The sequence below is a fragment of the Benincasa hispida genome, chromosome 9, assembly GCF_027475165.1.
Source record: "Benincasa hispida cultivar pf3 chromosome 9, pf3_genome.v1.1, whole genome shotgun sequence".
In the NCBI taxonomy this organism is placed as follows: domain Eukaryota; kingdom Viridiplantae; phylum Streptophyta; class Magnoliopsida; order Cucurbitales; family Cucurbitaceae; genus Benincasa; species Benincasa hispida.
In genome coordinates this window covers 9,355,184-9,383,038 of record NC_143486.1, presented here as the reverse complement: position 1 = coordinate 9,383,038, position 27,855 = coordinate 9,355,184, and the positions used below count along the sequence as shown (strand labels likewise).

Here is a 27,855-nt window from a genome sequence, read left to right as displayed (position 1 = left end):
TCCTATTTTTAGATTTTTATAATTCAAAATAGTTACCCATAACAATATTAAGTCACTCTCACCCATGCAGATTAAGGGATAATATCGAATAAATAGGACTTCATAGCTAGCTCAGGATTGAGATCGAGTTATCTTAGGTCATCGAATTGAAATAGTTAGTTTTAACAGTAAACGGTCGAAAAGTGACTATTTCATGGTTCAGTTTTATGCAAACATATTTTTCATAAGATGCTCCTACACATATGTTTCCACATGAACGACTTTGAAATCACATCGTGTGTATCAATATACAAAGCGGGCCGCATCTATAGTGTCCTCAGGATAATGCATCCACAGCTATCCATATATTTACATACCATTTTGGCTATATACTCAAACTTGATCATTATTTATGTCTCTACATAAAGTTGAAGCATTCACGTTGTAACCTTGGGTTTATTAGTTTATTAGATTTGAAAATCAATTAATGCAATTTATATATTCAATACCAACCTTATTGAAATACTCTCAATAACATCTTTATTGTAAATAGTAATATGTTTAAAAGTTACAAACTACGAATTTTAGGACATATAATCCAACAAACTCCCTCTCAGACTAGAACTTCAATGGGTTTCAAATATACAAATATACTATGTTGAGTATAGTAGAATAAATATGATAAACTAGGGCATCTATATACCTATATATTATCCCACTTGCCCTAGATTTATGAAGCTTGTAGTCCTAGTCCGACTAGGTGACCCTCGAACACTTTAGCCATGAGGGCCTTCATAAACGGATCAACGAAATTGTCTTTTAAGGCTATTTGCATGATGATCCCGTCTCCTTGATGTACTATCTCACGAATGAGATGGTACTTGCGCTCGATGTGCTTTTCACGCTTATGGCTTCTTGGTTCATTTGAGTTGGAAACTGCTCCACTATTCTCGTAATAGAGGGTGATTGGCAGATGCATATTTAGAACCACTTCCAAATCAGTCAAGAACTTTCTAAGCCATACTGTTTTTTTGGTTGTTTCACATGTAGTTACATATTCCATTTCCATGTAGAGTTAGCAATATAACTTTGCTTTATACTTCTCCTGAATATAGCTCCTCCATTTAGAGTGAATACTGATCCTGAAGTAGATTTCCTGGAATCCACATTGGTCTGAAAATCAAAATCAGTGTATCCAATAAGGATAAAATCCTTAGAGCCATACATGAGCATATAATCTCTCGTTCTCCAAAAATATTTTAGGATGTTCTTAACAGCAGTCCAATGACTATATCCAGGATTGGACTGAAATCTACTCAGTATTTCGACTGCAAAACATATGTCTAGGCGTGTGTACAACATGGCATACATTAAATTTCTGACTGCTGATGCATAAGAAATTCTTTTCATATTCTCAACTTTTTGAAGTGTCATAGGACACCATTCCTTAGACAGGTGAATTCCATGTCTATAAGGTAATAAACCTCTTTTGGAATTTTGCATTTTATATCTAAAAAACATCTTGTCTATATAAGATGCTTGAGATAGTGCTAACGTTCTGTTCTTGCGATTCCAAACTATTTGGATTCTAATAACATATTGTGCATCTCCTAAATCTTTCATTTGAAATTGCGATGCTAGCCACCTCTTGACATCATCAGGGAATTCTACCTCATTCCTAATGAGTAGGATATCATCAACATATAGAACCAGAAAAGCTACAGTTTTGTTGACAATTTTCTTATAAACACAGGGTTCTCCAATATTCTATTCAAAGCCATAAGATTTGATCACAGTGTCAAATCTTATATTTCAAGATGGAGATGCTTGTTTTAACCCATAAATGGATCTTTTAAATTGCAAACTATTTGCTTTTGACCCTGTTCAATGAACCCTTCTGGTTGAGACATGTAGATACTTTCTTCAAAATAGCCATTTAGAAGGGTTGTCTTGACATCCATTTGTCATATTTCATAATCATAAAAGGTGATGGATAAAAGTATTATAATAGACTTGATCATGACAATAAGAGAAAAGGTTTCTTCATAGTCTGCCCCCTTTCCGGATAAATTATTTTGCCACGAGTCTAGCTTTGTAGGTATGTACCTTACCAGCTTGGTCTCGTTTTCTCTCGTAGATCCATTTACAACCAATAGGTTTCACCCCATATAGTTGATCTATAAGTTCCTAGACTGAATTGAAGTACATATACTCCATTTCAAGGTCCATGGCTTTTATACATTGTCTTTATCTACATCCTCCATTGCTTGTTTAAAGGTCAATAGATCCTCTAAGCCATCATCAGATACGACAACCTAAGTTTCTGTTAAATTCATATATCGGTCAGGCTGTTGAACAACCCTCCCACTATGTCGAAGTATTCTCAATTCTTAAGAAAGATGTGACGGACCAGTTTACCAGCTTGATCAACAACTTTTGTTAATTTGTCTTCTGTTTCTCTAGACATCTCATTCAATACTAGTTTACTGCAAGGTTTATGATTTCTTATGTGGTCTTCCTCTAAGAATGTAGCGTTTGTCGATACAAGCACTTTATTATCTTGAGGATCATAAAACAAACCACCTTTTGTTTCTTTGGGGTATCCTATAAATAGGCATACTTTAGAACGTCATTTCAATTTCTTTGGATTTTGCACCATCACATGTGTTGGACATCCCCAAATCCTGAAGTGACGTAAGCTACCTTTACGCCCTCTCTATAACTCATATAGTATTTTTGAAACACTTTTCGAGAGAAACATGTTCAAAATAAATACCATAGTTTGTACTGCATATCCCTAAAAAGATTGAGGTAACTAGGCATAACTCACCATCGAACGAACCATGTCTAACAGGGTTCTATTTCTCCTTTATACTACACCATTTTGTTATGTTGTACTATATGTAGTAAGTCGGGATTGAATTTCATGTTCTATCAAATGATTCTGGAATTCTAAATCCATATACTCACCACCTCAATCTGATCGAAATGCCTTAATCTTTTTATCTAATAAGTTCTCAACCTCTGTCTTGTACTCTTTGAATTTTTCAAGAGTTTTAGACTTATGACGCATCAGGTAAACATAACCATATCTCGAATAGTCATCAATAAAACTGATGAAATATTCAGATCCTTCTCGAGCTCTAATATTCGTCGGACCATAGAGATCTGAGTGCACAAGCTCTAAAGGTTCTTTGGCTCTTAGACCTTTTCCTATAGAAGATCTTTTGGTCATTTTACCTTCAAGACATGATTCACACGGAGGTAGAGAATTGCCTTCTAATTGGTTTAGAAATCTACTTTTTACTAATCTCTCAATCCTATTGAGATTTATGTGTCCAAGTCTTAAGTGCTAAATATAGGCGTTAGGAGAAATTTTTCGATTCTTATTTTGAGTTTTAGTTATTTTAAACATCTCAATTTTTAAAATAATTTTTACCTTAGTTGATTTCAACATATATAAGTTATTTTCAAGTTTAGCAGAACATATTTGAACACCTCTTGAACTAATGAATACTTCATTGATATCAAAAATAACTTTATACACATGTTCTAATAAACAGGAGATTGAAATTAAATTTCTTTTCATGTCTGGTACATAATGCACATTTTCTAACAAAATGTATGCTTCTCCAAAAAATAACATGAGATCTCCCATTGCTTCAGCCGAGATGACTTCACCTGTTCCCACCTTGAAAGTCATCTCGTTTTTTGTCAGGTGCCTCCAAAAACTAGTTTTCTGAAAGAAAGTGCAATATGGTTAGCGGCGCCTGAATCTAGTATCCAGGTCAAATGAGAACTTTCCACTAAACATGTTTCAATTATAAGTAAATTAAATTAACCTTGGTTTGCATTTTCAACCTTATTTTCAGTAAGATATTTAGGATAATTTCTTTTCCAATGCTCATCCTCATTGCAATGGAAATATTTTTCTTTTGCAACTTTCGTCTTGCTATTCTTTGCTTGAGTCTTCTTTTTCGTCATATGACAATACGGTATGCATATTGGTGAGAAATCCAAAAAGCTTGGAGAAAAATTTCAAACAATTTTAATTTTGTATATGATATTATTTTATTATTTTATTTCATTTTAATATATTATATTATATTTTCTCGACATTCGTATTGTCGTGGTGTGCCGTCTTGCTCTCATTTTTATTACAGACCAAATTTTTTCTCTAATTATTTTCGAAAATATATCAAATTTTTAAGCACCTTACACAAATTATGAAGTGCCAATTTATAAATTTTTACATAGGGCGTAGGTGAATTATGCAATACCAATTATATAAATAATGACATTATAAAAGAGGTTGTTTTTAAATATAGAAAAATGAACCAGAACTATTTACAAAATATAGCAAAATTTTAGAACTATCAATGATAGATGCTGATAGACTTTTATCAACATTGATAGACACTGATAGATGTCTATCAGTGTCTATCAACATCTATCATTGGTAATTCTAAAATCTTGCTATATCTTGTAAAGTTTTCAATAGTTTTACCATTTGAAATAATTTTCCTTATTAACCAATTTATTTGTTGTTTTTTTCTTGTACAATAATTTATTTGTTATTAACATAGTACATATTGTGGTTGAAATAATCTGGATAAATATAAATTTATACCTATGAACTTTGGGTGTTGTATCAATTTAAACTCTAAACTAAAATTGTATCAATTTAAACAATCAACTTTAAGGATCGTATCAATTTAAAACCCAAACTAATAATTGTATCAATTTAAACCATGAAGTATCATAAGTGTATCAATTTAAACCTTGAACTTTCATAATTGTATCGACTTAAACCCTTTATTATGTTTTATTTGGATACACTTATAAATGTTCAGGGTTTAAATTGATACAATCTCCGAAGTTTAGAGGTGTAAATTGATATATGCCCTAATTAATTGATATGAAATTTTCATAGTAGACATTATGGTCAAACCTAAAAACCAAACTGATTAAAAACTACCGCCGGATCCCTTACTTCTGGCTTTGGTCGCTCTAGGTTGGTCTACAACCTGGGTAACTACTCTTTATTCACCCGGTGCTTCACGAACTAGTTGGTGACAATCTTTCTTGAAGTGCCCCGCCTATCCGTACTGGTAACAAACGTTTCTGTCGCCATAACATATCACTGTACGGTGCTTACCACAGTTTGCACATAGTGACCTCCTCCCTGTACTAGCTACTGACTTGCTAGCACAACCTGTTACTGACCTACTACTCGGTTCAGCTGCAGGTCATGACCTCTTCCAACTTGAACCCTGCCGACTCGCGCCTCCATGACTCCTCATATCTAACTGTCCAGAGAACGGGGATCTAAAACTCTTACATCTCGTCTCTACTAAAGTTCTGTGCTGCCCCGCACCTTTCTGAAGTTGGTCTACCTCCACTACACTTCGCTCAACTTTGATAGTTGTCTCTACTAACTGAGTGAAATCCACCTAATTAATTGTAGAGATAACGAGAGTACGTATCTTTCTCCTTAGGCCATTCTCAAATCTCTTACATCTCTCTTTCTCTTCCGCAATGATCGGAAGGGCATACTGAGATAACTCTATAAATATCTGCTCGTACTCAACGATCGTAATCGATCCTTGGTTCAACCTAAGAAACTCATCCCTCTTTACTCCCCTGAAAGAACTAGGGTAATATTTATCATTAAATACTTTTCTAAACTCAGGCCAAGACATAGCTCCTGAACTACTCATCCTGGTCTCCATCACTTTCCACCATTTCTCAGTCTCTTTCTGCAGCAGGAACGTCGTTAACTCGACCTTACGATCCTCAGGGCATCTCATAACACTAAAGCATTTCTCAATCAAGTCCAACCAGACCTCAGTATATGTTGGATCTATGGCTCCATCAAACGTCGTGGCACCTAAAAATATCCGCTAACATTAGATTATAGTTTATAAGTTAAAAAGATATTTTCATATTACTTACATGATTTATTTTTAAAGTACAAATCATGTAAATATTTTACTTTAAAATTTTGAAACTTGTAAAAAAAAAAAAAATTGTTGAACTTTTAAATTGTAAAAAAAAAAAAGTTCAAATAATGGTTGAATCATAAAAAAAAAAAAAAAAAACCCTTAGAATTTTATGACAGATTTGCACTAAAGTTTTGAATGCCATTTTATCGAGGTTAAAAAATACTTTTGATTCCTAGACTTTCATGAAAATAACAATTTAGTCTATGAATTTTAGTTTGTAACGATTTAGTTCATACACTTTTAATTTTGTAACAATCTAGTTCCTGAATTTTAGTCATTGTACTTTCGACATTGTAACAATTTAGTTCCTAACGTAAAAAAATTATCAAAATTAGATGTCAATTTTTAATACTTTATGATGTAAACTTTGTACTTTGTAATATTAAGTCTCTGATTAGTTTAACGGTTTATTTATACATGACACACCCCCTCCCTGACTACTCTCTTAGCCCAGGCAAGAACATGACTACATTAGTTATCAATCCTTTTTCTGACACTTACTGCCTACTAACTCTCTTTTAAATAATTTGATAATAACAAGCAATCTCAAATTCAGCGGCTACCACTAAGGCCAACAATGAAGGAACTCTTATACAAGAGTACCTATGAGCGGAAGCGGATCTTTCCAAAGACATTGTGACAGAATTACCACATTTACATTCAAACAGACAGATATGCATTAAACTACAAATTACCGGCATGCTTTCAAACCAAAATTAAGAGAACAAGAAATACGTACCAGTTGAAAAAAAATTCTCCACAACAAATCTCATTCTCTCCAAGCGAACTGGTGCTCTTGCTCTTGCTGGAACGTCAAGCAATCGTTCACCAACACCCGGTCGTCTACTCACGAACGGTCTCCACACGAACATAACAAATTGAGACGACACCACCACTTAGAACCCTCGATAATCTCAGTGTGAGAATCCAAGGAGTGGGCTCTGTTGGAGTTTGATAGAGGGGAGGAGGATATGAAGATCGTACAACATGACCAAGCAAGTGAGAGAAGGTAGGTCGATCGCATAGACCGTATTTGATCGTTTAGACGAAGGTATACGATCGTTTAGAAAACAGGCCACGATCGTGTAAACGATCGTTTGAAAAATGCTTGGCGCTAGACGATCCTTTAGAAAAACGTAAGCGATCCTTTAGAAGATGCGCGCGCATGTAAGTGATCATGTAGTAAATTTGAGCTATCATATAGTCTCTTAATTGACTAAGCGATAGGTAGCATACACTTTAGTTGAGCGAATTCCATGATTTCTCGATTATTTTGCAAAATGAAAACAATTTTCATTTTATTCTTCAGTTACGAAAACTGAAAGAAACCTCCCACTATCACACGGTTACGGAGAAAACGGTGACCAATTATCACATAATTGTCTAATTAAATATATTAAATATAATCATATTATATTTATTAACCTATAGTTTAATATCACATATTAACCATAGTGTTTTCTTCTCCACTAGATATAAATCATATTTATATCTAATTTCCTCCAATTAATATATCTCATACATAAAGTTAATAATATCAAATATAATTAATAAATTCAATCATATCATATATAATCGAACTCCCTCTTGTCAATTTGAACATTTCAAACTGACCAAAAAGCTGATTCTCAACTTGAATCCATTGAGCTACCAACCTATGGCTTGAAGCTCCAATGGTACGTGAATAGCTGACTAAACTCTTTACCCACGAGATCTACCATCCGTTAACTGCCAGACATTTCACTAAAGATCGAAAGATGAACTCTCCTTACCACAGATTTATTTCTGTGTCCATCGGATATAACCAATCAACAGTACAATAACCCTTCATAGATGCTCGTAAGTACAACTGGGCTAATCTACCATTTTGCCCTGGAAGTTACATTTAACTTCTTAAGTACCACTGACCCCTCTAATGAATAATACAACATAGTCATACTATGTATGGATACCTCTCGGACCATGAGAAGGTGTATGGCGCTACATCGTTCAAGTCCCGGGATCAGCCGTTAAGGGAGCAATCTATCTGCTTACCTCCGCTTTGGGGAAAGAGTGAATTCCATCTTGTGTAGAGTTCCCAACTCTCAAATCAGACGAATCCCCAAAGTGGTAGGTTTGAGTCGGCGACCACTCATACCCATGTAAATCAAAGGACCGCCCTCAAAGGCAAGAGTTCCCAACTCACTTAAGATTGAGGTCATGTTACCTATGGTCATCCTAGTGAAGTGAAGTCTTTGTCATAAACGACGTTATATAACGAGACGTTAACACTTCGTGGTCAAGTCTTATACAAACAAGAACGCCCCCGCTCGCATGTTCCCATGCGAATGATCAGGATCAGACCATCTATAGCAAGTCACAACACTTGTAACTATTCTACAAAGCGGGCCGCATCCGTATCGTTACCAGCATAAGGTTTCCCTCCTATATCCATATACTACAGACCATTTTGGTTATCACTTAAGACATGATTTAGTTGTATGTCACCACATACATGCTTAATTACATAATGACAACCAAGGATTTTAGTTTATTGGTTTGTGGTAAAGCAAATAAAATATCCAATGGTCTATAGACAAGTAGTGAAGAAAAAAAATCATATATTATACATCACAAGTGTTCGTACAAAAATGTGTTTACAAACTATAGGGAACGAGAGTTTAGAGCATCATCCCCAACAAAAGAAACATTAACCAGTAACACAAAACATTTACAGAATTACAACACAAGTATCATAAGTTCCAACTCCCAAACTTAGTCCCTACATGAAACGACTACAAAATATGTACAGACATTTACAGTGACCACCTAGCTGACGGGTTACTAGAACTTCTGACTTTAAGTGGCAAAGCAGATGTAGAGCTATCTTCGGAGGATTTGACTGCTACCTGGGGGAAAGAAAACATTTAAAAAATGGAGTAAGCTACTAGCCCGGTGAGTGACTTAAGAAAAAAACGAGTTCTCATGCATAAATCTCAATAAAGAGATCATACTGAAACATAAGTCTTTACAATAACCTTGTACTGAAATATAAACTTTACAGTAACCTTGTACTAAAATATAAACTTTACAGTTACCTTGTACTGAACATATAAACTTTACAAGTATTAAACATTAAAGTTGTTTTCATCATAAAACATTAAATTGATCCTTAGTTGAGAGTAACCCTACTCTGGTTAAGTCCCAACGTCAAGCCTTAGTCGATAGAGAACCTTTTTGCTCAATCTCTGACGTCAAACTACCTACGTGCACGTGGTTATAACTAAATACCATCATACCTTAGGTACTATTGCCGAGATATCTTCTCAGTGTCCTTCGGTATCGAGTTACTTGGATACCTTCTCAATGTCCTTTAGTATCGAGCTTGAAGTAATATTAGTCATACTAAGACTTATTCTTTAAAGCATGTGAAGCTAAACACATAGGAATATATCTTTAAATGTACTAATGCATGTTTTGTGCATATGAGCACACATAAATAGTTTTACAACATACTTTCACACATGGCATGTGTTTGAAACATAAACTCATAGTTTGTTTGGAAAACTACTTTGTAAAATAGCTAATGAGAATAATATTTCTTAAAATCACGGTTTCTTTAAAAACATTATAAATACTTAGTCACTCATAACTTTAGGGCTACTTCTTAAAGGTTGATATGCTTCTAGCAATGGTGTCAATCTTGTAGACACAACAACATATATTTAGCTACTAGCAATGGTCTCCTTTTTTAGACTAATTCTTAATTAAACTTGTGTTTATCCTTCCTCTAGAAGACCTTCACTCAAACGCATACCTGGCTATAGGTCAAGTATTTAGAAATTTCCTTGAGATTTTGGCTCTTGCTATGCGGGCAACACACCTCACAAACACATTCCCACTAAGCAATCAACACTTGCTCTAAGTGTTCCTTCAGTCACACATGGTAATTCACAAAGGCCTCTATGCATCCAAGACTTCAAGCAAGCCTCCTCAACCTAAATAGCAGGTCAAACGCATGGTAGTGCTTAGCCCTTAGTTTGCCCGAGCGTCTATTGTGAGCTGCCAACTTACACAACCCAATCAGCTACCTGCTTGTTCATAAAATTCCAGATTCTTCTTACTTCATTAATAACTCGAATTATAAAGCTCATCTTAAGAAATTTCCTTCTACAAACTTGTTTATAATTGTCTTAGAAAGCTTACCTTAAACTTTCAGCTTCAAACTCTTTGTTGTTCATCCTGGAGCCTCAAATCTTCATCAACGGCCCATATTCACCCGTGAAATGAACCTCTTGTCACTTTCTTCTTTCTCCAGCCTTATTTTGGTGACATCTTCTTCCAACAACACTACCTCTAAAACTAGACTCTCAGAGCTTTTCAGAGACACCAAAATCTCTCAACTTGTATGGAGGAATTATTCAAACTGAGTTTTTGAAGTTTGTCCTTCATTTTATACTACCTCCCACCCTTGATCATAAATGCTTAGCATGACACCTCTATTTCAAGTGGAGTTAATTCCGGAGCTTAGGATAACTGGTGCCTCTTAATCGGTGGTTAAGATTGATTACTTCACCTACTATCAATGCATGCTTTCAATTAGGTTCAACGCACACCATGGTTATCACGCAAACTTATTCCAACGCATGTGTTTTATGCCTTGGCCTCCTTTCGACTTCAATCATCGTAACTCTAGCCCTTTCATCTTTGCAAAGCCTGGCCAACGCAAGCTCTACTCATCGCATGTCAAGCTTGATCAACGCATAGTCAGCCTTACTTAGTGTACAACTCAAACACACACTAAGTAGCCAACACCTTGCGCTCAACGCCCAGACTGGTCCTCTCACACACAATGCCTCAATCGTCTAGCTTTGCGCCCATTGCATAGTTCTCGTTGTCGCTCATAGTCTTATGCTCACGCTATCGCTCATCGTGTAGCGCCTACGCCCATCGTCTAGCACATCACGCCCATTGTTTAGTACTTACGCTTATCGTGTAGCACATCGCCTAGCTCGTCATCTAGAGCCACAAGTAGCTATGCGATTGTCCATGCGCAACACTCCAATACCCAACGCCCATGCTTGCACACACCCGATCCTGTCGTATGCCTTGTCCACACATAGGGTTGCTTGCTCTCAACACGCTCCTCTTGGCGTGCACAACCAATGCATGGCTTCACCTCCCTCGGTCACACTTGGCTTCCTTAAGAGCCCAACTAACCTCAACAAATAAGTAAGGCCAACGCATGGCTCAACTCCCATGCCTAACACAAAGCCAACAGATGGGCAACACTTAGCCAATTTCTAGCTTCACCTGAGAGTCAAGCTTCCAAACTTAAACATTTCCTCCAACTCTTCACCCTTTTCCCTACAATTAAACATTAATTATCACTTTAACCTACTCACCATACTGGTCTCAGTAGTGAACATACACAAATAGGGAAATTAGGGTTCAGGATTTACAATACGTGAAATCTCATTAAACCTTAACATTAATTTTTACAACAGGGACTAAATTGTTACAAATTTTAAAGTTCAAGGATTGAATTGTTAAATAGTAAAGTTTATGGATTAAATTGTTACAAAATTGAAAGTATAGGGACTAAATCGTTACAAATCAAAGTTCAATGACTAAATTATTACTTATATAAAAGTTTAGAGACTAAAAGTAATTTTTAACCTTTTATCAATCTCAAACTTTTTTATATTTCATTTTATATATAAAAAATGAAAATGTTTTTTTTTTTTTTTTTTTTTTTTTTTTTTTTAACTCGAAACCATGTAAAACCATGAGGTTAAAATCAAACCTTTTAAAAGTCTTGAAGTATAATTAATTTTGTATAATTTAACCCTTTTTTTCCAACTTATATGGTAGATAGCTCAACGGATTAAACACATTATTTATATTAACTACACGATCAAATATTTAAATTTTTCTATCTACGTTTTAATAACATATTTTTTCTCAACCCTCAAATACTATAAGATTTGACGGACTGTTTCATTAAATTTTCCAAGTCGTGTGCAAACTTGTTTAGACATATATTATCCAAAAGAAATATATCATCCATATACACTAAATACCGAATATTTGAGGCTAAATTATAGAAGAAAACCCTTAAACTTTGTATTTTGATTTATAGATACCTTTAAATTTTCTATTTTATATATAAAAAAATATCAAACTTTCAAAAATTTCAATAGTACCCCTTATATATAAAAGAAATAAACGACATAATTACTATTTATTTATATAGACAAAAAGTTAAAATATATATATATATATAGTGCAAATTACAAAAATCGTCCTCAAGTATGGTGGTAGTTGCAATTATACCTTTAAACTTTCAATTTTAAAAATTGAACCCTCAATATTATATAAATGTAATTGAGTCAAATTGGACATATATTCAAATTTACATAATTGTACAAATTGTAACATTTGTATAATTTTAAGAGTTCAATTTTTATTATATGTTGGTCCAATTTCTACAACTATTGTAAATACGAGGGTCTGATTTTAACACTTGTAGAAGTTTAAAGACCTAATTTTGACAATTAAAAGTTTAAAAATGTAATTGCAACTACCATCATATTTTAGGGGTGACTTTTACAATTTGCCAAAAAAATATTTTTCAAAATTAAAAAACAAGGTTAAATTATGAACTTTACACTTTCTGTCAAAAATACCTATGAAGTTTTAGAAGTTTAAAAAATACCATTAAACTTTCAAAAAGAGTTCAAACAATACAGTTTTGGATGGAAATCGTTAAAGGTTTGTTTTAAAAATACCTCTGAACTTTCAAAAGTTTTAAAAATATCTTTAAACTTTCAAAATGAGTTCAAACAATACCCTTGTCGTTAGTTTCAGATGGAAATCGTTAAAGTTTTGTTTAAAAAATACCCATGAACTTTCAAAACATATAAAAAATACTCTTAACTTAATAAAAGTTCAAAAATACCTTCACCGTTACTATTGTAAAAAAATCGTTAATTCTTCATCACAAAAATGACTTTAAAAATTAAAGAAATTAAAAAAAAAACTTTTAACAATCAATTTGTTTGAATTCTCTTAAGTTCAAAAAAAACCAATTTTAAAATAGATTATATAGAAATCCTCGTCTTTTCACATAGATATTCTCATATTTCTCTAAACTTTTCATAGCTTACACCAATGTTCTCAACAACCAAAATAAACAAAATGAAGATTTTAAGTTAAAACATAATATACCACAAAATTTACAAAATTTCAAAATCAAAATCTTCTCTTGGAACACATCAAAATGATAAATATTCAAATAAAAAAAAGTATTTGACTATTTATCGTACATATAGATATTTTCATATTTCTCTTAATTTTCGAACTTGAGAGAAACATGAGAGTAGCTATATGAAGAAAAAAAGGGAGGATATCTATATAATTTATTTTAAAATTAGCTATTTTCTAATATAAAAAAACTTTAAATGAATTGATCAGTAGAGTTTTTAATTTTTAAAATAATTATTGCAACAAGGAACTAACGGTTTTTATTCAAATACTAACCGTGAAAGTATTTTTGAACTTTTATTAAGTTGTGTATTTTTGAAACGTTTTGAAAGTTTAGGGATATTTTTTAAATAAAATTGTAATGATATTCATCTAAAACTAACAGTAAAGGTAATTTTTGAATTTTTTAAAAAAATTAAGGGTATGTTTGAAATTTTTGAAATTTGAAGGACATTTTTGCCACAAAATATAAATTTCAGACATCTTTTTATAATTTAATCCAAAAAATGAAGCTGAGGGAAAAAGGGAAAGTGGAGGAGAAGGCGAAAACGGGACTTAGAAGATAATATTGGAAAAGAAGAAGGGTATTTTGGTCAAATAGGGTCAGAGAAACTGAATCTCGAAGTCTTCGTCGAGTTATCGAAAGAGAGGGTTGGGGTTTGAGAGGCATTACTTTTTATCTACCTCGCTTGCCGTCGTGCCTTATCGGTTCTTTTTCTTTCTCTTCCAAAAAAAAAAAAAAAATCTTCTCTTCCATTACTCCTTCCACTGAAAGAGAGAAGAACCCTAATTTTTTGGCTGCAAAATGTCGGGGAAGGGAGCCAAGGGTCTGATAATGGGCAAATCTGCCTCCAACAACAAGGACAAAGATAAAAAGAAACCCGTCTCTCGCTCTTCCCGCGCTGGTCTCCAGGTCTTCCTCTTTCTTTACACTTTCATCACTTGTTTTTCTACCTTCCCTTTGTGGGTTTTCTCTGGATCTGTGTTTCTGCTGCTTGTTTTAGGTTTATGCCTCTTTTTCTACAACAAAGCCACAAATTTTCCAATTTAGATGCGTTTTTGTGTTTGGACATTGGGGCGTGGGGAGGTGGGGGTAATTTAATTATGTGTTTGAATGTTTTATATTTGTTTATTGCAGATGGGTCCTCCTTTTGTTCCCTTGTTTCTTGTTTTTTCGTCTCTCTTGAAGAGTATGGCGACTTCTAAGTTTGTTTTGTTATGGGTTTTGCTTAGTGGAGTAGAAACAGTATGAGATCGAGTGTTGATGAATGTTTAGGAGGTGTTCGTTTGAGAATCTCTAGAGGGGTGCGTCCAAGTCATTCTCTTTGATGTTAGAAGTAGATGCATGCCTTTGAGTCTGCTCTATTTTGAATGTGTTGCTTTGATTCCCTTTAAGCCCGTGTAATCTCGGTTTGTTAATGTTCGTCGTGGTTGGAGAAATTGTCCTACGGCCCAGGTTCTTTTGTTGAGATAATGTATTGGGTGGAAAAAAAATGGGAACCTGTTAGACTTAGACTTAGACTTAGGCTGATAACTTGTAAGTTTTTGACGTTGGTTGTTCATTGTTGATAGAAGTATTCCCAAATAGGATAGGCCCAAGTGTGAAGCATGAAGCTTAGATCTTTTCTTCATGCTGTTGAAGTTGTCTGTCAAAAGACGTTACAGATCAATATATTGAAGGTGGATTTGGATTTGACCATTTTTTATGTTTAGATATGTCGCTATCATAAATTCAATGGTTCCCAGTTCTCGAGGCTTTTAGACAACTTATTCGTGTACATGTTGCATAACCTGTTTAGTCTTTCCTACCGTTAGAGTGATAGAAACTAGGACATTGATCTAAAAGTTGTATTGAAAACTTGAAAACATCAAGTATCTGCATCATCCTAAGTAATTCAAGAAACTAAGGACAATGCTTAACCACCATATACCAGTAGGTATACACAACGTTTATCTTAGTGGGATAGAAATAAACATTGTACTCAATGTGGGTTTGACCAATAGTTTCTCATGTTGAAAACTTTTAAAAACGTATATGGAGCAAAATCAAAAGTGGCAATAAGTTTTTCTCCCATCTCTTGCCTTTCCACTCTTTATTTCTGTAATGAAATTCAAGTCACTCCTCAAGTCCATGGGTACACTCCTCAAACCATAGGTACTCTCCTCCTAGAGATTGAACCTTGTTAGCTGTTGCAAATAACCTGTAACAAAAAGCTCAGTCCATAGTTTAATCTGTATAACACGACTCTAGAACTCATCACAACCGTGATGCTTGAATTATTTACTTCTATTGGTGGAAAATGAGTCTCAACAATCCTGTTAAATTTTTCGACCTGTGGAGAGATGGTTGGGTCCTGAATAACTCAAGTCAAGACCCAACTAAAAAGCTACCATTAGCTCTTGCCCTTGCTACAGCATCAATGATGTTTCCGCTAGTTGTCTGCCTATTCACTTGTTTTTTTCTCCCGCCATTGCTCTAATATATTCCTCTCTGGAACTTGCAAGTTACATGTGCAGTTCAATCAAAGGAAGGGTTTCTTTGATCTCTCTTCCTTAATGATTCTGGTTCCGATCATGCTTTATGTCACTGGTGTTGACCTCCTTTAGATCTTTCTCATTATCATCAACCATTTGTCTTGCTTCTAGGTAATTCCCACCACATGTGCTTGATTGGACATCCATTCCTTGCCACTCCTCCCATCTTGCCTCACTGATTGTTGCTAGATCAAGATGGTAGGAATCTGTGTTTTTTTTTTTTGCTTGGTGTGTGTGGTCTTTGAACTCTTTCATATGGAGGTGGATTTTATTATTATTTATTAAAAGGAAAAATTTATCTTGAATTTTATTTGATCAAGATATTATTACCCTATTAGTGATTTTTCTGGTAGGTGGCATCTTTGGCCATCTTGTGGACTATCTTGCCCTAACCTCCAAAGACAAGAAATTTTAAGGTAAGAGTGGAAAACAGATTGTATGGAGGCGTATGTCATGGTACAAAAAAATGTGGTGGGTTTTATTCACTGCAGAACAAGGTCTAAATAGAGTGCCCCAGTTGAAATATTGCAAGACACTTCTATATTGTTTTGATAATGAAGACAAGCATTAAGAGGATTTCAGAGTATGTTAAATATTTTGCACGAACTTTATTAGATTAGGGGATGGGGCTACTTTTTCTTAGACAATACTTGCTGGTATTTTGTCTGGAACACAGTCTAAATCTTTCATATAAAGTTTTTTCTTCGCATATGTTTACATTAAATGACTTCTTGGGTGGGGGTAGCAGATTTGTGTGAACCTGGTGACTGACGAAGTTGTGGAAAGTTATGGTAATTAGGATTTGTATCTTTCAAAATAGAAATGGATATATAGGCAATTTTAACCGATATTCTTGTACACTGCCTCCTTTTATAAATTCTCTACCACCACAATGTTAATTTAAAAAGTTATCTGGAAATTTTAAGGGGAAGGTCTATTTCTGGATGGAGAAAATTCTCCTATGGACTTTGGTGGCCTTGGTATTGGAATTTTGAGCTAAAAAATATGGCTTTGATTTGTAAAGGCTGTTAAAATATTTGGTAGAATAACTCTCTAATTGTGGCATAAGATCATTGTTGATGAATATGGCTAGAAATCTTTTGGGTAGTTTATTAACAACTGACAACAGGGTTGTACTAGAAGTTGTTGGTCAGTCATCAGTCAAGAAAGAAAAAAAAAAAACAACTAATCATTCACGCCAGCCTAGAATGCCAGTGGAGATGATTGATGAGTCTTAAGTTCTGTATAGACAATTGGATCAAACGATGAGACAACATTTGTAAAGTTCAAAAACTGTACATGACACAACATTCACGATAGTCATACCAAGAATTGACGAGGTGTTGGATGATGAGGATTTGGGTGTTGGACTGAGATTATATAACTTTAGGTGATGATTATATAACTTTAGCTGATATGGAATTTTATAATTGATGACCTCTCCATCCTTTCTTCACCCATAGGGTTTCCCCTGTAGCATAACTCAGACGTAAAAATTTTGCAGATTGTGGAAGTCTGGGAATTTTGACTTTCTTTTGGTAAGTTCAGTTGATAATCAAGTGCCTTTTGAATGGTTTTTGAGTATGTACAACCCCTTTCTTCCCTGAACTCTTTTTTTTGTCTACACCGTCAGAAAATCATCAATTAAGTTTATGTAAATAAGGAATCCTGACAATGGTCTACTTCATGCCTTGTGTTGTATGATTATCAGTCGGTAAAGTGAAAACCAGGAACCTGTTTATAGAATATAGCATTTTTGTATATTCAAAATTCTTTGTGAGGGAATATCAGATTCTTGTATGTTTTTAACATCATCAATGAGAGGTGTCTCTTTCTTCATTCCTGTTGAGCCTCTCTGGTAATGTCACATTCCAATGAGGAAGGAGATAGTGTTACATATTACATATATAATATCTATTTTGTTATGCCTTAAATGAATTTTGTCGCCCATTTTTCCATGTTTTCCTCTTGTTCTTTTATTAGAGATCAGTTCACAACTTTTGATGGACTGGACTGGGTGGATAAAATGTCACTGGTAAAGAAGAGTGGTGTTTTTAAATTTTTTGAATTAGAATCTGGTGCTCCAGCCCTTCTTGTTGTATATCTTCTTAACTACTAGCTTCTCATTTTCCTCCATGTACATTTTTGTTTTAATGCTTTCTTTTCAATGTTGTGCATAGTTTCTTCATTGGTATATGCTCTTTTTAGTGTACTACAAATTTTTTTGCCGCGGATTGTGGTATGTTTAGAATTTCACCTGTGTTTCTATAGCGAATCACAAGCATAATTGCCGGTAATTTCTTTGAGATGACTTAGCAGCATTTTTATGTGAAGTATAAGGAGATAATTAGAATGTGGAATCTGGAATTTGGGCTGTTATTTTAATTCACATTTTTCTCATTGTTGGGTATGTTGTTGAATGGCTGGATGATGCAGTTTCCAGTGGGAAGGGTCCACAGGCAACTAAAGTCAAGGGTTGCTGCAAATGGACGGGTCGGGGCTACAGCAGCCGTATACACAGCAGCAATCTTGGAGTACCTGACTGCAGAAGTGTTGGAGCTGGCCGGGAACGCAAGCAAGGATCTGAAGGTGAAACGTATAACACCAAGGCATTTGCAGCTTGCAATCAGAGGAGATGAAGAGCTGGACACACTGATTAAAGGAACCATTGCTGGTGGAGGAGTGATCCCCCACATCCACAAGTCACTTATTAACAAATCCTCCAAGGAATAGGCTGTCTGTTTTATCTTCATCTTACAGTTTAGTTGAGCGGTTGTCATAATGCTCAGTCATGTTATTGTCTGGTCTAATCTAGTAGTGTCATATTATCAAATTCTACTTTTGTGATGATTACTTATCCATTTAGTAGTAGGGGGAGGAGATAAGAAGATATTGCTCGTTTTGTAAGTTTAATCTTTTTCATTTTTCTGGGTTGCTTTGACACTGTCCAATTCCAATTTACTTACCGCCAATGTAATTGATGACTTTGCATTATTCTTATTCTCCTTTTTGCCATTTATTTATATGTATATTTAACATCTCCCACATTCATTGCTGAAAAAGAATTAAAGGGAAAACAGTTTGGATAAGTTTCCTTTCTTGATTGAGTTTTGGAAAATCTAATCTAAGAAAAAAGATGTACAAATATAAGGTTATCTCCACAACACGGAGTGGGAAATAACAGTCTTCTTCTACATACAACAAAGCCTTTTTGGGCTTTTTGGAAAGGGACCTCAAAAACTGTCACCCAAAGAAATGACCTTTTTGCCAGTTTTCTTGTGGGTGAGTGATATTCTTAAATAAGGGGGAAGAAGAAAGGGTGTTTGTCTATCCTTTTCTTTTTTGTTAAACCTAAAAGGGATGGTGGATATTGGTGTTCCTATTGAGGGGTGTGGGACTGAGGCTTTTGCAAAAGAATTCTAGTGATGAAGGGTGAGAGTGCAGCAAGTAAGGCGCTGGGGCATTCCTCGTGTGGAAGATGTCCGCATCCAGATATCGTTATCAATCTCTGCATTGTAATAACAATCCCATCCTCGTTAACTTTATCGATTCAATGAAACAAAAACAAAAGAGAGTACAGAAAATTGAGAGACATACCGAATTCGGGAGTTTGGAAGCCATAACTTGAGAAGATTTGAGGGAGACGAGAGCATCTTCGACACCACCGACCACCAGCACAGGCATCTCTTCAAGAGACTTCACCAAAGCTTCGGCATTTTGAGGAGAAAGTACCGTCTCGTGCGATAATCTTGCTATCTCATGCAGTGCTTCATCCCACCCTTCCACACACAACGCCTTCTGCTTCCATTCAGAAACAGAAACATACCATATTAGCGGTTTATGTTGAAGTATTTTATAAAATTTTAAATATTAAAAAAGAAATAAGAGGATAAGGAAAGACGTAGATTCTAAGAATTTGGTTCATAATAAAGGTAAAGCAATGAAAGGGTAAGAAAAAAGGAAATCTAAAACCACTAACGGAAAGCAAAATGAAGGTGCAAAGGTTCTGTAGTGATGTTACCTTATAGAGATTTAAGACCTCAGTTGTTAGCTTGGTAGCATCATACCAAGCACGTCGGTTCACAACTTGAGTTATCTCTGTGCGAAGCAGAGGCCGAACCAGGTGCTTCTTCCCCAGTGATGTTCTTAGCAAAATCCTTGCAAACCCAGGAACCACTTCTCTTGATAAGCTCACGCTCAGCAATACAACCCCTTTAATGGAAACCTGCACAATTCACAAAAAGCCAAGAAGAACTAAGCAATAGTCCACTCCAACACTTAATTTACTTCTTTCATCGAAACCCCACCAAAGAAATCTTACATTGAATGAGTTTATTGGTGATTCTTGAAGCCTTTGCGCAGCCTTGAGAGCAAGCAGTCCTCCATCATCATGGCCCACTACCACCACTGAAGTAAACCCCATTTCTGAGCAAAATGCGAGCAGTAGCTCCACCTGAAAAAACCATCCATTACTATTCCAATCAAGCCAACAAAAGATACTTTCAAATGACTTCACTCCATAAAAAGCTGATACTAGCACCATCTTTTGTTCATTTACTCGTGTAATAATGTGTTGGATTTCCAAATGAATTGGGTTCTTGCTTAATATGATTAATGAATCATTAATATTGAGGATATAGAATGGAAGCTCATAGATTAAAATGAGATTTAAGTTTAATATTAACGGCCATTTGTTTTTTAAAATTAACTTACGAACACTACTTCTATATGTGGTTTCTTCGTTTTGCAGTCTACTTGAAAATATTTTCATAACTTAATCCAAATCTTGAAATCTACAAAATAATGTAGTTTTTCTTCAAAAAATTTTGCTTTTGTTTTCCGGATTTGGCTGAATATTCAAATACCTTTCTGAAAAAAGTGAATCATATTAAAGAAATGGTGAAATAACAAGCCCAACTTTTTGAAACAGAAAACTAAAATCAAAATGGGTTAAATGATGATGACAGAAATAACAGGAAAACAACGTTACAGCAAAGTGAGATCTATACTTCAATGGTAGACCTTTTTCTTCCACTGTTGAAGACAGTAAAAGGTCAGAAAACAAGATGAAAAGTGCCAAATCACAAGCAGTAGCTCTACTGCTCTACCAGAAAGAAAAATGCAGAGTACCAAATCAATCACAAACAAGCAACAGCTCTAACCAAAAAAAGGAGGGAAAAAAAAAAAACGAATGCATGATCCTAGTTACCTGACTTTCAAGCTTGTAGGGATTAGGCAATTCTTTTTCTTCCCAGTCTTCAGCACGGAGCCTAGAGGTTAATCCCCAACCAGGCCGATCATAAGCAGCCACTCTGCAACCGGTCTGCCTTGCAAGCACCCCCATCACATGTCTCCATGAGAACACTCCTCCTCCGAAACCGTGCACCAATATGATACCAAATTGCCCGTTATTCTCTAAGTTTCCATCTAAGCTACATTTGCCAAATTCCTCTTCTTCAACATCATCTAGACTTATCACAGGAATCTCATCACAAAGAACAGGAGAATTCGATGCAGAGCCATCTAATAGTGGGTCATAGAGAGACGAACTGTGAAACTGATTGCTATAGCTCCTATGGATGTTGTGTTGGTTTTTTGATAAGACGGTAAATGGATGCCTATCAACTACTGGCCTCCCCATGGCCTTCTTTGGAGAGTTGCAACTAAAACCGGGTTCAAGAAATGCAGCAGAGGATAGCGACCGCGGTGGCGACCCGGGCAAGCTGATCTTGTAATGAATGGTAAGGCCTTGACATATGATGAACAAACTATCTATATCAGCAAGTAATCTAACCGGCAGTTCACTCTCATCCCGGGCATTACCTGAAACTTTCCACTTGATTTCACTGTCACTTTTTGGGGTTTTTGACCCAGAAGGAGTTGGAGATCGAGGGATCTTCTGATAGCCAGAGAAAACATTTTTGCAAGAAAGGGCCTGTCAAGTCATATGGGATGATTATAAGAGCAGGTTCAACAAGAAGTTTATGAAACAGGCATGAACATGCCTTTTCTTTATGTAGTTAAAGACTTAAACTTACAGCTTCTGGGTCAACTCGATGCAATAGAAGCTTTCTACGTGCTCTGCAGCTTGTTCTGTAAGCTACCACCGTATGGCCGAGGGCAAAGGCTACTGAAGATAGAAACAAAACTGGCATGCCCCATGATTTCTTTAAGTGAAGCCTCTGCCTTGAGGGTGAAGATGAAGCTTCAGCCTCCAACTGGGAGTTTACAGTAAAGACACAAACCTTGATAGAAAGAACAAGAATGGAGATGAAGGAACATAAAGTCACTGTTCCAAGGTAAGGACCATTTGAAAGCGCAGGGCCATCACACATTGAATAAACACCTGCGATCAAACATCAGAAACATTAACCACAAAGGGGGGCAAAAAACCGAAACCCTGATGATGATAATCGAATTAACGCACAATTATCTCTATTTTTTCTAATTTCTCAACGACCCAGAATGTAAACTGAATGGAAAATGAGAGATACAGGTGTAAAATTGACAGAAATAGCAAAATGATAGAGAAGCAGGATCATACAGATAATAATCAGAGATCTGATCATCGAAACGAAAGGGATATCAGTCAAAGAGCTTTTGAAAGCGTATCGATGCAAATGCTCTTTGAAGCCATAGCATCTAACACATGTAAAACTGGAGATCAAAATACAAGGCACCAACATGTCTCCAATGGCCACGAGAACAGGCAACGACGACACGAGTAGTGACGCCAACATAGCCACCATAAAGAACAACGTCCTTAAAAATCTCCGAATCTTATCGACAAAAAACCCACCCTTCGCCATCAATTCGATTGAGCCCCCTCCAAAAAAGGAAAAAAGACAAAACAAAACAAACCCAACAAACCTAAAATCCTTCAAAAATGCCTCCGATTGATCGGACAAATCTCCTCAGAAGAAAAACTCAACAACAACAACAACAACAACAACAACAACAACAACAAACCTATGTGGGACTCCGAGAACACAGTGAAACCCTAGCCGGCGGCGGCGGAATTAAGAACCCATCTGCGGGCGGCGGCTTATCGGCCATTTCCCGGCGGCGACTTAAAGGGGTAAAGATTAGAATCTTAAAGAAGCCGGAAAAATTGGGGGAAAGCCAATAAGAACGCCATAGATGGACAATGGCTAGGGCTTCAAATCAGTTGTTCTCTGTTTACAGAGAAGATCAATGGATTAATGGAGCTTTCAAATAAAAAACTTTTCCTTTTCTCTGTGAACGTTTCCAGAATGATGTTCGATTTTGAATTCCAACTCTCTCTCTCTCTCTCTCTCTGTTTCTGTTTCTCGTTTCTTTATATCTTTTTTAGCTCTGCACTTACAAAGCAAATAATAATATTATATATTTTCATAAAAATGTTAAAATAATATTTTTCTTCAAAAAAATAACATTTTGAAAATTACGAATCTTCGTAAGCATCGTGAGGGATCATAGGGCGGTTTTTTTTTTCCCCCTTTTATTATTATTGTTATTATTATTGGTTGATTTAGTTTAACCCCCAAGTTTGCATATTTGTAATATTATTCCATGTATTTTAATTCATAATAATTTAATCTCAAAAGCTAAAAAATGGGTTTTTTAAATATAAAAAAATATTAAAAAATATTTACACGCAAAAAAAAAAAAAAAAAAAAAAAATCAAAAGTACACAACATAAATATTATGAAAGTATATGAATTAAATGTATAAATATTTTTTTTGGATTTTTCTATTTATAAAGTGTAAATATCAATTTAAATTTTATATTTTAATTTTTTTAATAATGTCTTTATTGTAAAAAATTTTATTTAACATTTTTTTTTAAAATTTCTTACCCTTGTAAATTGATAAATTAATTAAGAGCCAAACCTATTTATAAATTATAGATTTACACGTTTATAAATTATCTTCATAGAAAATATTGGTTTATGAAAAGATTGAGTCGTTATGTAATCAAATTTGAAAATCAAGCTAAAGTGTGTTTAGCTCGTAACTGACATGATCATTCTTCTTATAAGGTTAAAGTCTCGAGACCCATCATCGCAATCATTGTACTAACAAAATTGAAAATTAAATTTGACAAAAATTTTCATAATGTGGACTAAATTGTTTCGAATTTTAAAGTATATGAATTAAATATTACAAATTTAAATTTAAAAGTATAGGGATTAAATTGTTACCTACTAAGACCACATTTATCAAACCGTAACGAAAATTGGTGCGATTGTAATGAAATTTGATTGATTGATCAATTGTAATGAGCTTGAATCGAAAACACAATTGGATTGGTTTTGATTACATTTACTTAATATTATGAATTTTGTCAAATATACTGTTACCATTACCTCTACCTACCTTTACCTAAATAGTAACAGTAACAGTAGCAATAAAGATGTCAAAATTGATAATTTTTCAGCTCTAATAGTGACAATAATGGTAGCTGTAAACTACAGCGTTAACGATAGTGATAGGACATAATTCTCAAGTGCAATCGGATTGAGTATTCTTTATTCACCAATCAGATTGCATTATTTTAGCACAAATTTGAATGTAAAGCCCATGTGTCAGTACAAATGCATAACACAAGTAAACAACACAAAAAGTAATCAAATGAGACTCATTTTTTATTTTTATTGATCTATTACGTTTTTAGTGGGGTAAACGTGGCCTAGATTCAAATGACTAAGACCCTGTTTTGTAATAATCTGATTTTTTATTTTAAAAAATTAAGTCTATAGACACTATTTCCACCTTCAAATTTCTTTCATCGTTATTTACTTTTTACAAATGATTTAATAAATCAACTGAAAATTTGAAAATTAGAAAGAAAAAAAAACAGCTTTTAAAAATTTATTTTTATTTTTAAATTTAGCTAAAAATCCAACTATTATATTAAATGCAAATCATACTAAGAGATAAGGAGTAAAGGAGCTTAATTTTTAAAAAACTAAAAATAAACAACAAAATAGTTACCCATAAATACTTCTATCAAAGTTTAACCTAATTATTTTATTTAATTAATTAATTAATTAATTAATATATTATATGAGTCATAGCCCATAGGACGGTACCCAGAAAAAAAAAACTGTAAAAATAATGTTAATTAATAAATCCACGGCCCACTCTGTTGCAAAGCTGGCACAATTTTTCCATTTTACTAAAATACCTTTTTCGTTTTTGGACAAATTGGAAGTGGGCCCTTTAATATTAATAATCTAATTGATTTTATAACGCTCAATAAATAGTCCTTTTTTTAGGAAATAATGATTTGATGATAGACAAAAAAATAATAATAATAATTAAAAAAAACAATGGCTTCCGTAAAAATGGAAGCTTTATATATTAAATACTTATGCCTCTTTTTGGGAAGATTTTTCATTTTTAGATGATTAGGTTTCAATTTTTGAATCAATTTGAATGAGCAAAATTAAGCTTTTAGAAATTTATTTAAGCAAATATCAATTTATATGTCTGTATCAATTTAAACCCTAAATTGATAATTATATCAATTTAAACTCTTAACTTTTATAATTGTATCAACTAAATCCTCCACTATATTTTATTTGGATACACATATGAATGTTCAGAATTTAAATTGATATATTTATGAAAGTTCAGAGTTTGAATTGATAGCACTTATGAAAATTTATGATTTAAATTGATATACTTATTAGTTTGAGATTTAAATTGATATAAATCCCAAAGCTTAGAGTTTAAATTGATACAATCCCTAAAGTTTAAGTTTAGATCGATACAATTCTTAGTTTAGAGTTTAAATTGATATAATATTCAAAGTTCGAGAATATAAATTGATATTTGTCTAATTTATTTTTAAGTTTTAAAATTAATATAATTATTAAGGTCAATACAAAACAGAAAATAACAAATTATCATAAATTTCAAATTAAAAAAAATAAAGATAATTGGTGGCACACTTTTAAAATATTGACTTTGTTGATCACTTCCAAATATATTTAAAGTATGATTTGACATCAAATATTTGTGACAAACTTAGAAGACATGAATAAACTCGCATGATATATTATGGTGGGAAATTGTAATGGGTATCCTTTTCATGGAAACTAACTAATAATATAGAATCTTTTAAAACAATTTGCAAATATAACCATTTTTCTCAATATCCTACTACATTTTTTATATTCCTAAAATAACCTTGATTCCAAATGGAAATATTTTCCTATTCTCTTCACGCGATTTTCTCTTCCCATTCTCTCAAATGCATAACAAGCATCATACCTATGTGCGATTTTCCCTTCCTCTTCCCAACATTCTCTTCTCCTTTTCAATCGTCAATGCCATAAGTAGGGGTGTTTAAAAACCCTGATGATTCGAAAAAATCGATCAATCCAATTTAACTCATGCGATTTGGGTTGTGTTGGGTTTAAATAAATGAAATTTTTATAGGTTGGGTTGGTTCATGGATTCAGACCCAAGCCGACCCGAACTTATTATTAATTTTATAATGTATATTTTTTACTTATGATACAACCATATATATATATATATATATATATATATATATATATTTATTTATTTATTTATTTATTTAAGTTTTATTATTTTTTGGATAATTTATTCTCCAACAACTCATAAAAATAGTCTTTTAGCACTTTGGAAAGAAATTATTCATTATATAAATTGAATTTGAGTTGTTAATGTTAATTCAATATATCAAAATAATTAAATCAAATTTTTACATATTAACAACTTACTTTCTTTTAGAACAAAAATAACCCGATCAACTCGAACTAACCCAACCATGAAATATTTGGGTTGGGTTGGGTTGGGTTCATCGGGGTTATTTAGGTCGAAGAAATTAACAACCTGAACAACTAGGTTGGATCCAAAAAGTCCTTCTACCTAATCCAATCCAACCCACGAACACCCCTAACCATAACAGTCCTCTCTCGCTCCTGATTCACAAGGCTAGCGATAAGATTTTTGAATCAATTTTATTATTGAATTTGTTAATATGATCAAATTTTCTAACTCTTTGGATTTGTTTACAGTTTTCCCCCCTCATTCTATTAGATTTCATCTTTGTTTTTAGGTGTGTTCTTTCTTCAATTTTTCCATTCAACTTCATTTAATTTTTAAATTTTTATTTAATTAGTGCTTTTGTAGATTTCATTACCATTCAATGAAGTATGTTGACTCTACTAGTCAATTTGATGATTGTTGTTTAATTTAATTTGATGATTTTGTTGTTTAATTGAAATTTGTTTCATTCTGAGATGAAATCTAGGGCTTCATGTGATATGAGGTATATTAGTCTATCACTTCATCCACAAATATTCTTCTTTTGAGACTTCATGAGTTAACTTTGGTTTTTAGGTTGAGGCTTTATTTTTCTTTTGCAAACAGTGATGTACTTCTATGTATGAGTCTATTTATATACCAGAGATAGACTTGTATTCTAATTTATTAATGATATTAGTCTATTACCGATAGACTCTATCTTCTATCAATGTTATGAGTGTAATGGTAGAATGTTATCAAAATTCAAGAAGCTTCACAATAAGAGTAACTTATTTATGTGTGTTGATATTAATTTATTTAATTAGTGGGTAATATAGAAAAATCTATTAGTGATAGACCCAATTATTAATAGACTCCTATTAGTGATTGTTTATATCACTGATAGAAATCTATCAATAATACACATATATCAGTGATATAGTCTATCACTGATAAACTTTGAGAGCTGGATCTTAATTAATTTGTTGACTATGTTTGTCATTTTCTTCATGTTAATGCTATTAATGAAGTTGAATTTCAATGATTGATGGAAGTGATTGAAAGTCTATATGAATTGACATGAATGTACTACCTTTAGTTTTCAAGTGTCGAGCAGGATGACCTTGAAAACTAATAATATTATCAATTGGCGAAGAGAAAAGTTGCTAAAAATGCAGTCATTATCGCCGTGTTGGTCACAACCGTAGAAAGTGTAATTTTCTACCATTTTTACAATGATGTGACATTACAATGTTGATAAGAATCATTTTGCTTGAGGAAAAAAGAACATTCATTTTTTCATTTTTGTTAGTAGTAAATACATTCAATT

At 33.8% G+C, this 27,855-nt stretch overlaps 2 protein-coding genes across 3 annotated transcripts; one reads left to right on the top strand and one right to left on the bottom strand.

The window, feature by feature from the left end:
• Window positions 1-13,743: 13,743 nt before the first annotated feature.
• Window positions 13,744-18,758, top strand: HTA9 (histone H2A protein 9). The gene is made up of 2 exons (XM_039043804.2): window positions 13,744-14,142; window positions 18,201-18,758. Exons 1-2 carry the CDS (start codon window positions 14,035-14,037, stop codon window positions 18,495-18,497), a joined length of 405 nt encoding a protein of 134 aa, XP_038899732.1. The 5' UTR covers window positions 13,744-14,034; the 3' UTR covers window positions 18,498-18,758.
• Window positions 18,759-18,844: 86 nt separating this feature from the next.
• Window positions 18,845-23,124, bottom strand: LOC120086971 (uncharacterized). 2 transcript variants are annotated; one of them, XM_039043802.2, is made up of 7 exons: window positions 22,309-23,124; window positions 21,803-22,110; window positions 20,974-21,699; window positions 20,086-20,217; window positions 19,786-19,989; window positions 19,362-19,562; window positions 18,845-19,272 (listed from the first exon to the last, which is right to left on the bottom strand). In XM_039043802.2, exons 1-7 carry the CDS (start codon window positions 22,571-22,573, stop codon window positions 19,144-19,146), a joined length of 1,965 nt encoding a protein of 654 aa, XP_038899730.1. In that variant the 5' UTR covers window positions 22,574-23,124; the 3' UTR covers window positions 18,845-19,143. The 2 variants fall into 2 exon arrangements, with proteins under 2 accessions (XP_038899730.1, XP_038899731.1); XM_039043803.2 differs by having other exon boundaries at window positions 22,734-23,084.
• Between the last annotated feature and the right edge of the window lie 4,731 nt (window positions 23,125-27,855).